The 14,020-nt window shown below is 48.7% G+C and overlaps 1 protein-coding gene across 4 annotated transcripts; it reads left to right on the forward strand.

Moving 5' to 3' along the window:
* Positions 1 to 9,399: 9,399 nt before the first annotated feature.
* Positions 9,400 to 13,970, forward strand: Elovl1 (ELOVL fatty acid elongase 1). Of its 4 annotated transcripts, XM_017593618.3 has the most exons (9): positions 9,587 to 11,195; positions 11,274 to 11,466; positions 11,873 to 11,932; positions 12,100 to 12,290; positions 12,448 to 12,528; positions 12,661 to 12,717; positions 12,800 to 12,905; positions 12,984 to 13,120; positions 13,259 to 13,970. In XM_017593618.3, the coding sequence occupies exons 3-9, from the start codon at positions 11,887 to 11,889 to the stop codon at positions 13,478 to 13,480; spliced, it is 840 nt and encodes a 279-aa protein (XP_017449107.1). In that variant the 5' UTR covers positions 9,587 to 11,195; positions 11,274 to 11,466; positions 11,873 to 11,886; the 3' UTR covers positions 13,481 to 13,970.
* Positions 13,971 to 14,020: the final 50 nt, after the last annotated feature.

Consider the following 14,020-nt stretch of genomic DNA (forward strand, 5'->3'; position numbering starts at 1 on the left):
TTCTCCTATGGGCTCCAGATTTTAGTGGCAGGAGAGCCTTTTGTGCTTTAGCCCTAGGCAGTTCTATGAGCAGGAGATATATTTCCTTTTCTGGTCTGCCCTGAGCACTTAAGCATCAGCCTGCAGAAGTTTGATATGTTTCTGTCCTCAATGTCTAGAATGTACAGGGGATAGTGCTTGGGAAATGGTGGGAGCAGGAAGTAACTTGTCTGGCAGGCCATGGTGCTCTCTCAGGTCACATATATCACTGTGTACTCTACTCCACAGGACAAACTTCTCATTAGCAATATGTCTCTCTTGTTCCTGACTCCCATGTGCCACTGAGGCAGTCTGGGTTCCTCTAATGTGATCTCTTGTTAAGCATCACGTGCCTTCAGAATGTGATTTGGGTACATATGTCACAATCTCCTGACAGACGTGTCTCCTCTGGACATGTATGGAAAGATTGTTTTCAGTCCAGAACATTACACCTTGTATGATTCTGATATCTCCGCCTATTTGGCCCATAGTTCCCATAGGTTCTGGATGTCCAGACCCAGTCATTCTTCCTGCTTTCTAGTTTTCCTGGGACTAATCTAGGCCAGGCATATGGAAGCATCCTAAACTACACCCCTGTATGATAGTAGCTTTACATACTGAACCAAATACACACCACCCCGAGTGGGGCTCCCCTCTACTTCCTGCCTCTCTACCGACACTCTTGCTCTCACCATAATTCCCTGGTGTCTGGTCCTTCAGATTGCTGGGTTTTGCTCACACCCCCATGGAGGCCATCTTTTATTCTTTACGCTAATTTAATTTCTCTGGAGTACACCTGTTTTCATAGCCTGGCTAATAAGTTTTAAGAATCTTCCATAGTAGGCTGATCTTATGTTACTTAACCTCTCCACAGCACTTAGCCACATTAACCATCTCCTCAAGTCTCCCCTGCATTGGCTCTGCAGCAGCTCTCCTGCCTTCCCACCTCACTAGCTCTTCCCTCTTCTCAGCCGCTTTTGGATTTCTGAACTTGTCACCTTGGTTGCTGTTACTCTCGGCTTATCCATTTCCCCATCTTAAGCTACCTACCTTCTTTTTTTTTTTTTTTTTTTTTTTCCCCCCGGAGCTGGGGACCGAACCCAGGGCCTTGCACTTGCTAGGCAAGCGCTCTACCACTAAGCTAAATCCCCAACCCAGCTACCTACCTTCTATATGACCACCATTTTTTGGTGTACAACTCAAACCCGTTTGTTTGTGGCCCAGATCTCTGCTGAATTATAGGTTGCTGTTTGGATGTCTCTGTTCCATATGACTCACAGTTGCCACAGGTTCCAGCTGTCCAAATCCAGTCTTCTCTCTCCATGCTTCTTCTTCCTCTAGTTTTCCTGGGTATTGATTACCTAAGCCCCATAGTTTAGGGAGCACCCTAAACTCTGTCTACCACATGTTCTCATGTGGGAGAAATAGACCTCTCCTAGAACCAGTCCAATACCAGGTCCTGACAGTTTGTCTCCCCGACACCCAATCCATCTGTACTCAGTTGAGCCTCTGAGCTTGCTCTAGTGAAAATATTATTCAGACAGACTCCCTGCCTCTACACCTTTGACACTGCAGCTTTCCTACCCAAAGTCTGCTAGATCTTAATAGAATACATATCTTTCCTATTACTCCTGTGCTTAAAGTCTGTTTGACAGTTCACTCCCTGTATTTCTTATATTTTTGGTTGTGAGCCTAGCCTTTAACGGCTGAACCATCTCTCCAGCTGCTCCCTGTATTTCTTAGACTAGGCTTCACACTTCTAGGAGGTTGGTAGGGACAGTATTCCAAGCATAAAAGCTATAGGATAAAATCATTCTGGGATTATCATTTCACTTGAGGGTAATTTAAAATGAAATGCAAATACTGTGTGTGTGTGTGTGTGTGTGTGTGTGTGTGTGTGTGTGTGTGTGTGTGTGTGTGTGTGTGTGCATGTAAGAGAAGGGGGCTGAGAACTGAGACAGATGCAGTAGGAATTGTATCCAGAATCTCTGTGCATGATAGGCAAGTGTTCTGTACGAACTTCTATGTTCTGTGTGGAGCTCAGAGCCTGTGTCTGTGATAGGCAAGTGTTCTGTACGGCACTCCATTCCCATCTCACTTTTCACTTTTATTTTGAGGCAGGGTCGCACCAAGTTGCCCAGAATACCCTTCAGTTTCCAGCCGAAGCTCAAGCTCTGAACTTGGGATCCTCCTGCCTCAACCTCCCAATAACCTGGGATTACCAACCTGTGCTAGCAGACCCAGCTACAGAGCCATTATTAGGAGCAAAAAGTTTTCAAGGACATGTGGGCTGAAGGGCTTCACACTCAGCTGGCAGACTCCCTGAGGCTCTTTTAAAAGTAGCTCTCATTTTGTGGAGAGGCAAGTGAGATTCTTTGGCTTATCTACTGTATTGATTTGCTACCTACCTCATTTCAAAAGCCATACAAATTGTCTAGTGTGACCAATCTTTTAAGCCTCCATTTTTCTACTATGAATTATCATTCTGTCTAATAGCTAACCATAATTTTTTGGGAGAGGGTATTAAACACTATCTGTCTCAACCTATGTTGGTCTAAAACTCTTGGCAATCCTCCTACCCGAGCCTCCTAAAAAATGTATGTATATGAGTGTTCTATCTGCATGATGAAAAAGGGCATCAGGTTCCATTACAGATGGTTGTGAGCCACCGTGTGGTTGCTGGGATTTGAACTCAGGACCTCTAGAAGGGCAATCAGTGCTCTTAACCACTGAGCCTTCTCTCCAGGCCGCAAATCAACTTTTAATATTGGGCTTCCTTGTCACTTCTCTGTGAGGCTTTCCAGTATCCCAGCCTGTCCACAACTCAATGCCACGGCCATCTAGAAAAGTCAGGAACCTCTTATGCTCCATCTCTGTACCATGTACAAATGTTCTAGCCTTGAACTGTCAAGAGTTTGACCACAGTCTTCTGCTTGAGAACTATGTGGTCTTTGGAAAGATAGTGTATTTCTGGTATCCCATAGCATGCGGCCCATCATAAACACCACCTACGGAAGTGTTACTATTATTTCTATTATGATTTCATTTTTGTAGTGGCAGTATGAAGTAACTGAGGTACATAGTGCTGCATGCCAATAATTATAGCACTCAGGAGGCAGAGGCAGGAGGATTGCTGCAAGTTCAAGACTGTCTTAAATGAACAAACAAATAACTACAAATTCACACAAACATCAATCTCTGTGTGTATGTGTGTGTGGGCATGTGTGTGTGTGTGTATTTGTAGTGTCATCCTGTTTGGATTTAAATTCTAGCCTAGATGCTTTCTAGCCATGTGATGCTGGGTCATCAAAGTATTTGTGCCCCAGTTCCTTATTCCTGTGGATATTCTAGAGGATTCAAAACAATGCCTGACAATAGGAGAACCTTGGTCCATCTTAGCTATCCCTAGTTAGAAATCTGCTCCCAGTAGTTACTCGAATAAATGATCGACCGGTTCCTCTTAAGAAGCCATAAACTCCTCCTGCTGCCACTCCTGTGCTTATGCCTCAGAGCTGCCCTGAAAGGCACCCAGTGAATGGGTTTCATTCCCAGGGTCTCCCTAGCAACAGCAGAGAACTAGCAATGCTGTGAGTCAGTTTTGTATCTAGTTTTGTGACATTTCCCCCTGTCAGATGTTGCCTATGCTCTCTCTTAAGCCCCATTTTGGTCTTCCATTGTATCATAAACAAGCTCTCTCACCTAAGAGTTTCTTTTTCATGGTTTCTGAATGGTACCTCCTCTTTGTCTGAACCAGCTAACAACTCAGCTTCACAGACTTCTACCCTTAAAGGGGGCCTCCAGCCCTCAGATTCTCTTCCATGCAGCTGTAATAAACCCTCACCTCAATGGTCTGTGCTTACAAAGCACAGATCCGGCTGGGGTGAATCACTGCATCAGAGCCAGAGCGCCATGGTCAGGTGCTTGCCTCTCCCTTCATATGGGCCACTGTTTGTTCAGACCTTGGTTCATGCATCCTCAACCATTCTCAGCCCTTTAGCTGTAAACGCTGTCGGCTGTAGCCGTCAGGCCATTGCGTAGATGCTGGCCCATGGCTTAAGTGCTATGCGCACTCAGAACATCATCCTCCTTCCTGCCTCTAGTCTTCATTCATTCAATGAACAATTCATCCTTGCAGTTCTGCTGCAAGTGTTGCTGGTCCTGAAAAGTTTTTAGTGTGTCCTCCCTGGACCCCTGACACAATTCCATTAGGGCAATTTTAATTTTTACTGGCGTTTATGCTTTATAAGTTCAAATTGTAGCATAGACACTTCACCTTGTATAAGCTTAGACACATTATTTCACTTTCAAGAACCTCACTTGCCACCTCCATGATACTTTCAGCCAAGCACATGTAAATTTAACCCTTTAAGGAGATAGAACTTTTTATAGGCTACAGTTGAAGCTTCTTGCAAGTGCATCCTTCCGGCAAACAGCACTCAAATGCTGTTGTTCTCTTATTCTCTCTCCTAAGAAGTCAGTTTACCTAAGTAGACCGATTTGATTGCAACATTGTAATTAAGCTAGTTGAACTTAAAGGGAGAAAGAGGTGTGGGGGACTTAACTCAGTGGGTAAAGTGGGCAGAGTGCAAGCTGTGACTGCACAAGGATCTGACATGCTCAGTCACGTGTAATACCAAGGTTGGGGGCCGGACACAGGAAGGTCCCCGAATCTTGCTAGTCAGGCAGTTTAGTCGTTCAGTGAGCTCCGGGTTCAGTGAGATACCCTTTTCAAAGAGTAAGGTAGAAGCTCAGTGGTTAAGAGCACTTGTTGATTTTGCAGAGGAGTTGGAATGGGTTCCTGGTATCCACATAGCATCTCACAACTATCTGTAACTCTAGTCCCAGGAGGTACACATACATGTGGAAGCAAAACACTCACACTCACAGAGAGAGAGAGAGAGAGAGAGAGAGAGAGAGAGAGAGAGAGTCAAAAAAAATTAAAAAGGCAAAGAGAAGACCCCAGACATTGGCCTCTTGCCTTCATGTGTGTGCACCCATAGGACCATGCACCCACATGTGCATACACGTGTATACATACAAACCCACAAAAGGTGGGTCCTGTCTGTAGTTTTTAGATGCCTTAGGGCCTCCCAAGTTTGTTCCCTTCCTGTGTATCTCTCCATTCTGCTTCACTAGGATTCATCTCATGGAAGGGCTCTGGGTTTGCTGAATTAAATGCTACTAGGAGCTTGGATTTGGGGGAGGAAGGTGTTGGAGAAGGCATAGGAATAGTTGGGGAGGAATGGCCTTGAGAGAAGTAAAAGCAGGGACAGCCCCAAACTAGAGCGGCCACTGCATGCTTTATATGGTGCCACCTCTACAGAGGTGTCACCTCATCCTTTCTTCTGAATCCACAGTACTCAATTTCGAATTCAGATTACCTGAGATGTGTGCCTTCTCACATCAGCCTTGGGTCATCCCAAGCCAAATTCATGTTCTCTGTCCTTCCATCCACGTTACAGAGCTTGTATCAGGCCTTGGTTCTCACTGTTCTCTCTGCTGTTGGTTTCTGCTCTGCTGGGGTTTCATTCTTTTCCAGCTTGTGGGTTCCATTCCTCAGTTTGTCAGCCTGCTCTGATCTGGTTTTCTTTCTTTCTTTTTTTTTTTTTTTTGGTTCTTTTTTTTCGGAGCTGGGGACCGAACCCAGTGTCTTGTGCTTCCTAGGCAAGCGCTCTACCACTGAGCTAAATCCCCAACCCCCTGATCTGGTTTTCTTTCCCTCTCACCTCCAAGGCCTTCCATGTAGCTTCCCTGTAGATCCACTGTCCCATTTATGTCTACTCTCCTAACCTAAGCATCACTGGGATCCAGGAGTGCTCGTATATGCCTATAGTTTAGCACTCAGGATGCTGAGGCAGGAAAATAGGGAATTCCAGGCTAGCCTGAGCTATAAAGTGAAATCCTGCCTTTAAAGGGGGGTGGGACAGCACCAGCCTCAGTTGGTAAAGTACTTGCTACTCAAACAACTTGGGGATGATTCCTAGCACCAATGGGAAAGATAGGTGCTGCTAACTTACACATACACTCACACATACATACAACACACACACACACACACACACACACACACACACACACACACACACCTACCTTTATAAAAGAAAATAAGACAAAACCCATAAATCCAAATCTCTGATGAATGCCACCACCTGGCTTGGTTCCCAAGAGTAGAGCCATCTTCTGTGCCTAGGAAGCCCGCCCGATGCCTGCCATCAGTTTACCAGACTTTTTATCATTTCCTAAAACCTCTCATCCTGCTGCTGCTCCTGCTCAGGGAGTACCTCACCTGCTGCTGAAGGGAAAATAACCTCCTTAACTAAACTCTGTAAATGCCATCCCAACCTACGGACAGACTTCATTTCTACACATCTCAGCCTGTGAGGTGTTTTCCTTAGCCCAAAGCCAGTCTATGTGTGTGTTTCTGGTGGGTCCTATTGTCTCTTTCCATACAGCCTATAAACAAGTTCCAGCCCTTTCCTATTGAAAACAACCATTAGTGTCAGTTTAGAAGTGAGAGGCAGGCACTGAGTCTAAAAGCTCCCCCAGGTGATTCCTGTATGCATTCAAGGCCAAAATGTATAAACAGAGGCTGGGTATGGTCACAGGTGCCTGTAATCCAAGCACTAAAGAGACAGAGGCAGGAAGATCTAGAATTTGAGAGCAGCCTGGGCTGCATAGTGAGATCTTCTCTTGAAATACACACAGGCGAGCATACGTTGGGAGGGTTGGGGGAGCCTGGGGTGGCTCTCTGAGCTGGAGCCATACTTAAGAGTTTCCAACACCTGCCACATCTTTTGCTTTGAGGTCATTACATTGCTTCTGTGTGTCTCACCCTTACTGCTAGAAGGTGTTTTTGAGTGTTCCGTATCATTTCTGAAACTGTTAAGAACAGACAAACCCCCACCTCTGATATAAGGTCCCTATTCCCCAGAGCTTTCATAGGGAGATTCATCTGTGTGCAACTGTGGGCTGTTCACTTATGTGTATTCTGTTCTCCCGGGGTTGGTGCTTTGAAGAATCCATAGTTGTGGAGATGCCATTTGGCAGACTTGGGCTGTATCAGATATTGGAAGATGCCTTCTGTCAGGACCAAGTTAAGAAAAGCCTTCATGTCTGTTCATTCATGGAGTCAGCTAACATTTATTGAGGCCTTGCCACAGTCATCTCTCCATGTGGCCCAGATGAACATGCACATACTTGAAGCTTCCTGTTTGTTTGACTTTAGGACAGTGCCATCATCTTTCCAGGGTGTTTTCACAAGGAACATGTAGACCCAAATCTCTCTGTAGGGCTTTCAGAGCCGTTTGTATATTTGCTCATTGTTTAGGAGAGATTTGTAAAGGAGCACGTGTTAATCACATTCAAACATGTCCTTTGTGTGCCGGCCGGCCTGATTCTTACTTTGTGAATGTTGAGACAGGCTGCAAAGCACTTCACATGGGTTGCTGCCTTTAACCTGCACGGGGGATCCATAAACTAGGGACTGTTGGCTCTCATTTTTAGGAAGCTCCACAATATATGCACAGTCACGCACACGTTAACCAGACCATTTAAGCTCAGAACTTTAGAGTCAGGTGTGGCCTTTTTGAATACACATGAAAGACATCAGGACCTTGATAAATATTGTTTAGCTCAATAAACACTGCTCTCGAGAGAAATATAATGACGTACTGTTCTCCCCACTTGACTCCAGGTCTTAGTGTCTCCTTTCCTTCCATTGTCCTATTTACTTTTACTATCAAATCAACAAGCACGAAGGGTCAACTGAATGACAGATAATGGCCCAATTATACAGTTAACAGATATGACTCAAATATGAACTTTTCCCCTTGAAAGGATCGTGGAGTTGGGAAAGGTGCAGAAAATTGTATGAGAGTTAGCTAGAAGCAGGAGTAGTTTACTTCGTGGAGATATGACTGTATCTTGTGTCGAGCCAAGAGAAAGGCGTGAGAGTCGGAAGCAGCCCCGTGGACGGATATGTTTGTATGTAAATTTGTGAACATTCATCTAACAAGTCTTAATCACACATGCAAAACACCATTCTGAACACTCTACGAGAGCTTTTGGATCCATCGTGGGTGTTCACTGGCGAGAAAGATGCTGACATTTGTTGACTAAAGTTTGGGCTATGGCTTGAGAATGACAGATCAGGGACATTAGGGGCCTAGTGTACGATGATAAAGAAGTTGGGTTTGGAAGTGAATTCTCTGCTGTTTTTTGTCAAGAGTAGGTGCTAACAGGTAATCTAAGGGGTGCTCAAAACTGTACTCTGCTTTTGTCTCTTTCCAATGCCTTGGTACCTACGTCCACCAATTATGAACCTATTATCCCTCCCAGCCACTGCCTCTTCTAAATTCCTCAACTCTCTACATATTTACGTCATACAGTTGTCCAAGCTGTAAATGAATCATTATCGGAAAGACAGATTTCATGTCATCCAGTAGTTTGGATTATCTGGTGCTGGGGGTGGTGGTGGTGTTGAATTGACAATTAACTACTCCCTCCCCCACCCCCACCCCACCCCCCGAAACGTTGTCTGGCTTTCCCAACCCCAGCTGTTACCTCTTCAGACCCAGCTGTTTCCTCTCACCTGATCTCTCTAGTACCGTGTACCTGGGCAGTAAGTTATGTAAGTGCGCGGAGCAGAGGTTAATGTGGGTTTGCACACTGTAGATGGTCAGTCGATGTCTGACGAATGAGATGAGCCACCTCAAAATTCTTGTTTTTAATCTGCTTCTAGAATAAAAGTCAGACTGCCTCATTTGGTCTCCAAGATCTACCACATTGAACCACGGCTAATTTCACTTGCTACCCCCACCTGCACCCCCTTTCACTACCTTGAAGGCCAGTTTAGACAGTGATTCACAGTTCTTGCCTGGGGCCACTTGTATTCTCCCATCTCCGTTCCAGGAAATCCTCTCAGAGGCTCCTAAAGCTAGGACTCATCCAAGTTTATAGGCTCTGAGAAGCATGGTGGTTGGCCGGCTCCTGCATCCCGCTAAAGCCTCCTGCCACCCCAGTCAGCCCTTAGTAGGCACAGCTGGCCCTCCTCTTGCTGGAAAAGCCTCGAGGGAATGGTTGAACCCTGGAAATGTCCCGTAATCTTAAACCGCGCTTGTCACAAAGCAGACAGCAGATGAGTGGGTCCTCATGCTGGACTGGACAGAGGACCACGAATGGGGCCATGCAGGCTGAACGTCAAGAAGCTGCTGGGTGCGGGCCAAGTCATAGTCATCGGCGGGACAGGCTGAGAGATGCGAAGGAAGGGGTGGAGAGCTGGGGCTGGGTGTGCTTCCTGCCCCGGGATCTGGCGACCCGCCCCTGCTCCCGCCCTTGCGGCCAGGCAAGCGCTGGACGGCCCCTCCTGCCTCGGCCAGTCGCCCAATCAGCAGGCGCCCCCCGCCCGGCCCGCCCTCTCCCCCTCTGGTGACAGAAAGTCGGCCCAGCAGATGAGGAAGTGGCCGACAGGAGGCCCTGGGGACTTCTCTCCGGCCCTGATCCCTTTGAACCCTTCACTGCTGCCCGCCTGGCTCCCACTGGTGAGTGTGTACCTTCCATGGCTCCCCACGTGCCAGCGCCCCCTGCCTGGCTGGCCAGGCTAGCCCTGCCCTGCCCGCCCTGCCCTGCCCTGCCCAAGCTGTGGGCGAGGCGTTTCCTGGGGTGAGTGGGTGGGAGGTCCCAGCTACTGGGGCTGGGCCTGCCCACCACGATCCCTCCCAGGCACCTTGGCCCTCTGACCCCCATTTGCTCACACCTAGTTCTTTTCCAGTATCTCCTGGCCTTCCTCCCTTTGCTCCCTCCTCTCGTTCCCTTTCCTGCTCCTTGCCGGTGCCCTTTTTCCTTCCCATCCATCTTAAGGGAACTGGCCCTGTTCCACCGCGGGACAGGGTGGGGGCACACCCGGGTTTCCCTCAAGTTTAGGGAGAGATCCCTCTCAGAAGTCTGGATTCCCTCCAGTCCTCGGGGTCACTGTGTATCTACCGGTGTTAAGTGGTAGTGAAGGGCGAGAGTATTGGAGGAGGTGGTTGAAGCAGATAAGGAGCTGGCAAGCTCACATGTGTCAGAGAGGAACTGTGTGTGATAGCACATGCCTAAGTGCTAGGCCCCACTCCGACATAGGCCACCAACAAAAGTGTGGCTGAAGGAAGAAATGAGTGCTGCTCACCCAGAGCTCTGTGTGAAGAAAGGGAGGTGTGGGTGAGATGTACCCGTGCCTGGTCAAGTAGCCACAGTTAATGCAGTCCCTGACAGGCATGAAGTTGAGGAGCCTAGCATGTCAGAGTCCAGTAGGGGAGGCAATTTTGGTGGTGTGGTCAGCATGATATGTATGGGCTGTGTGTGGATGTGTGCTAGCTCCTGGTACCGTACGCATATCTCTAAGGTGGTTGAGAGTCGTATGATGAAGGTATGTATTTATTAATGTGTGAGGTAGATGGTAGAACTTGAGCCCCAAGGCAGGAGAGTGATGGAGAGCGAGCACCCAGAGCACTCAGGTTGTTAGGCAATTGCCTGATCCCTCTGGGACAAAGTCCTAGGCTTTCCTGGGTCTAGACTAAGTTACTGTATCCCTGTAAGCTTTCTCTTGACATTCTTTCCAACTTTAAGGAGGAGGGGGCCTAGCCCATGAGGCTCCCTCCCAGAGGAGGGAAAGATTCCTGAGACCTCCCCCACAACCCCCACCAGGTCCTCACATACCACTGGTGTCCTTACCCTCCCTCCCTGGTAGGGAAGGGTGATGCCCATTCTGAAGTAGGACAAACTGAGAATTCATGGCTGGTTTGGGAGAGAATGCTGGGTGTGGATTTTTGGCAATTCTTCTGGCTTTGGCCAGAGGTTCTGGCCAGAAGTTTCTGGAGAACCTACAAACGTAGCTTATCTGGCTGGTCAAAGGTGGTGAGTCTGGGGCCTTACTTGGCTTTCTCAATTCTGGTGGGTCCTGCTTCTCTAGGCATTGACCTGTGGCCTGGACCCACCCTCCACCCCATGCCCAATGTAGCGGGGGCGGGAGTTGGGCGGGGCTGCTGCAAGATCTAGTCAGACAGGTGGAGCCGCCAGGGCAGGAGTCTCAAAGAGCCAGGCTCCTGGAGTGGAAGAGAGAGAGAGGCAGAACTTGCCGGTGAAAAGAGGGGAGGAGAGAGGCTGGAGGTGAAACACTGGAAGAAGGCAGAAGGCTGGAGGTGAGAGCCTGGGAGGCAGGGGGAAGCCTGGGGCACTTGTGTTCACCAGGGGAGAAGTTGAGCCCTAGGTTTGTTCAGGTACTAGAAAGAACGAGAGGTGACCATGGAGGTGGGAGTCCCAGCAGGGAACAGAGGGGAGATGGGAGTCTTGGGACAGGACCAGAGAGACTTTACCTGAGAGAAGGAGACCGTGAGAGGAGTGGCTGAAGGGGAGAATCTCTGGAAAGAAGAGTGTCTCTCAAAGCAGAGTTAAGACTGCTTGCCAGTACAGGTGAGGAAGTTCACTGGGAAGATGAACTGTGTTGTGAGGAGAAAGGAAGGCTCCAGAAGGAGACCTGGAAGGCAGAGTTCTCTCGAAGAAGGAGGAAGGAAGGGAGGGAAGGGAGGGAGGCAGGGGAAGGTGTGGAGAGGAATGGTGGGCGGCTCTCTTCAAGCAGGCTGGATGCTCCATCCAAACTGCCTTTTCTCCCATATACCCCTGCTCACCATGGCCAGGATTCAACTTGGGGCCTTGGGCATGCTAGGAAAATACTTTACCACTGAGTTGGATTCACAACCCTATCCTTTTGTCAGTGAGCCATCAGAGTTGTCTGATTCTGTGTCTTGTCTCTTTGATTACATGTGTGATGGGGTCATGCATGATCCCTGTCTGATGCCCACTCTCCATCCCTCCTTAGAGTCCTTAGCCAGGATGGAGGCTGTTGTGAACTTGTACCAGGAATTGATGAAGTGTGCAGGTAAGCTGCAGTCTATAGCCCGGTTCCCTTCTTCTCTGGGATCCCAGGATCTAGGATTGTGTCCTAAGGAAGAGTCCTAATGAACTATTTGTGACCTGACCTCATGTCTAGACCTGGGAAGGTTCTTAAACCCTGTGACCCTCACTCCTTTGACATCCTATTCACAGATCCCCGGATCCAAAACTATCCTCTGATGGGATCCCCCTTGCTAATAACATCCATCCTTCTGACCTATGTGTACTTCGTCCTATCACTTGGGCCTCGAATCATGGCTAATCGGAAGCCTTTCCAACTTCGAGGCTTCATGATTGTCTACAATTTCTCACTGGTGACACTCTCCCTCTACATTGTCTATGAGGTAGGCTGGAATGCCTAGGCTGTAGTTCCTGTCTGCAGGGTAAGAGGTCAGGTACAGGGCATGGGCCAGAGCATGGCAATTCCCTATTCCAGAGGTTGTTAGTGAAGAGGAAGGGTTGTTGGAGAGGGAATGAGGGGTCTGATCCACTCTTTCTTAGTTCCTCATGTCTGGCTGGCTGAGTACGTATACCTGGCGCTGTGACCCTGTAGACTTTTCCAATAACCCTGAAGCACTTCGGGTAAGTAGAGCCTTAGGTAACCATAATTATGAGCAACCTAGATAAGGGAGTCAGTAAGACCTGTGTGGCTGGCCAGTTAGCAGAGGCTCTTTGGATAGTGTGTAAAGTATTAAGATTGGTCTACCTTCCCAGATGGTTCGAGTGGCCTGGCTCTTCATGCTTTCCAAGGTCATTGAACTCATGGACACAGTGAGTAGTCACAGCTGCTAGAACTTGGGAGGAGTGGAAAGGAAGGCACTGGCACTCAGCCTGTCCTCCATTCTTCTCTCAGGTGATATTTATTCTCCGGAAGAAGGATGGGCAAGTGACCTTCCTCCATGTCTTCCACCACTCGGTGCTTCCCTGGAGCTGGTGGTGGGGGATAAAGATTGCTCCAGGTGAGCAGAAGGCCTGGAGAAGCGGGTGGCCACCGGGAGTAGAGGTTCATCTCCTGACCGTCTTCTTCCCCACCTTAGGAGGAATGGGCTCTTTCCATGCCATGATAAACTCCTCTGTACACGTCGTCATGTACCTCTACTACGGATTGTCTGCCCTGGGCCCTGTGGCTCAGCCCTACCTTTGGTGGAAGAAACACATGACAGCCATTCAGCTGGTGAGGAGCTAAAACCAACCACTATGTCTAACCCTTCTCCCCAACCGATCTCACCTGATCCCAGCCTTCCCCTCAGAGCTTTCGTCTATTTCTACTCCTCCTGAACCGATTTCTGACCCTTGTCTTTTTCTATCCCAGATCCAGTTCGTCCTGGTCTCACTGCACATCAGCCAATACTACTTCATGCCCAGCTGCAACTACCAATATCCTATCATCATCCACCTCATCTGGATGTACGGCACCATCTTCTTCATACTGTTCTCCAACTTCTGGTATCACTCTTACACCAAGGGGAAGCGGCTGCCCCGTGCAGTTCAGCAAAATGGAGCTGCAGCGTCCATGAAGGTCAAGGCCAACTAGCACCAGGGCCTAGATGGTGCCCACCTAAGTGCCTCGGGACTGCAGCTGGGCAGCACCCACAAGTGTCCTCTCCACCTACACCCATGACCAGGACTCTTGTGGTCAGGACTGAATAGGCGGATTGGCTCTCTTCCCCACAGCTGGTCTACAGGGACCACTGTCCCCATTCCTTCTCCCAGCCAGTTCCAGGGATGTGGCCTCATGCTGTCTGCCACCAGAACTGGAGGCTGGAAAGGGCTGGACACTTACTTCCCACTCCCTGCCTTAAAAACTCGGGAGAACACTCAGGGCTGGCCCGCGCCCGGGCCTTGTGGCCTTTCTCCTCACACTGAAGAGGTCAGCAATAATCTGTCACTGTGGACTCAGGCGCCCTTTTCACTCCTCATGGAAGCATGAGCTTCTGGGCCAAAGGTCAGGATGGGCAGGCCACAGGCCTGGCAATGCAGGCTGTGCACTCAACTGTGTCTTAATTAAAGTGACAGGAAACCACTGAGATTGTGTGTGTGTGTAAACGAGGTGGGGGACATAGCTTTGGCTCTG

The sequence above is a fragment of the Rattus norvegicus genome, chromosome 5, assembly GCF_036323735.1.
Source record: "Rattus norvegicus strain BN/NHsdMcwi chromosome 5, GRCr8, whole genome shotgun sequence".
NCBI classification, from domain to species: domain Eukaryota; kingdom Metazoa; phylum Chordata; class Mammalia; order Rodentia; family Muridae; genus Rattus; species Rattus norvegicus.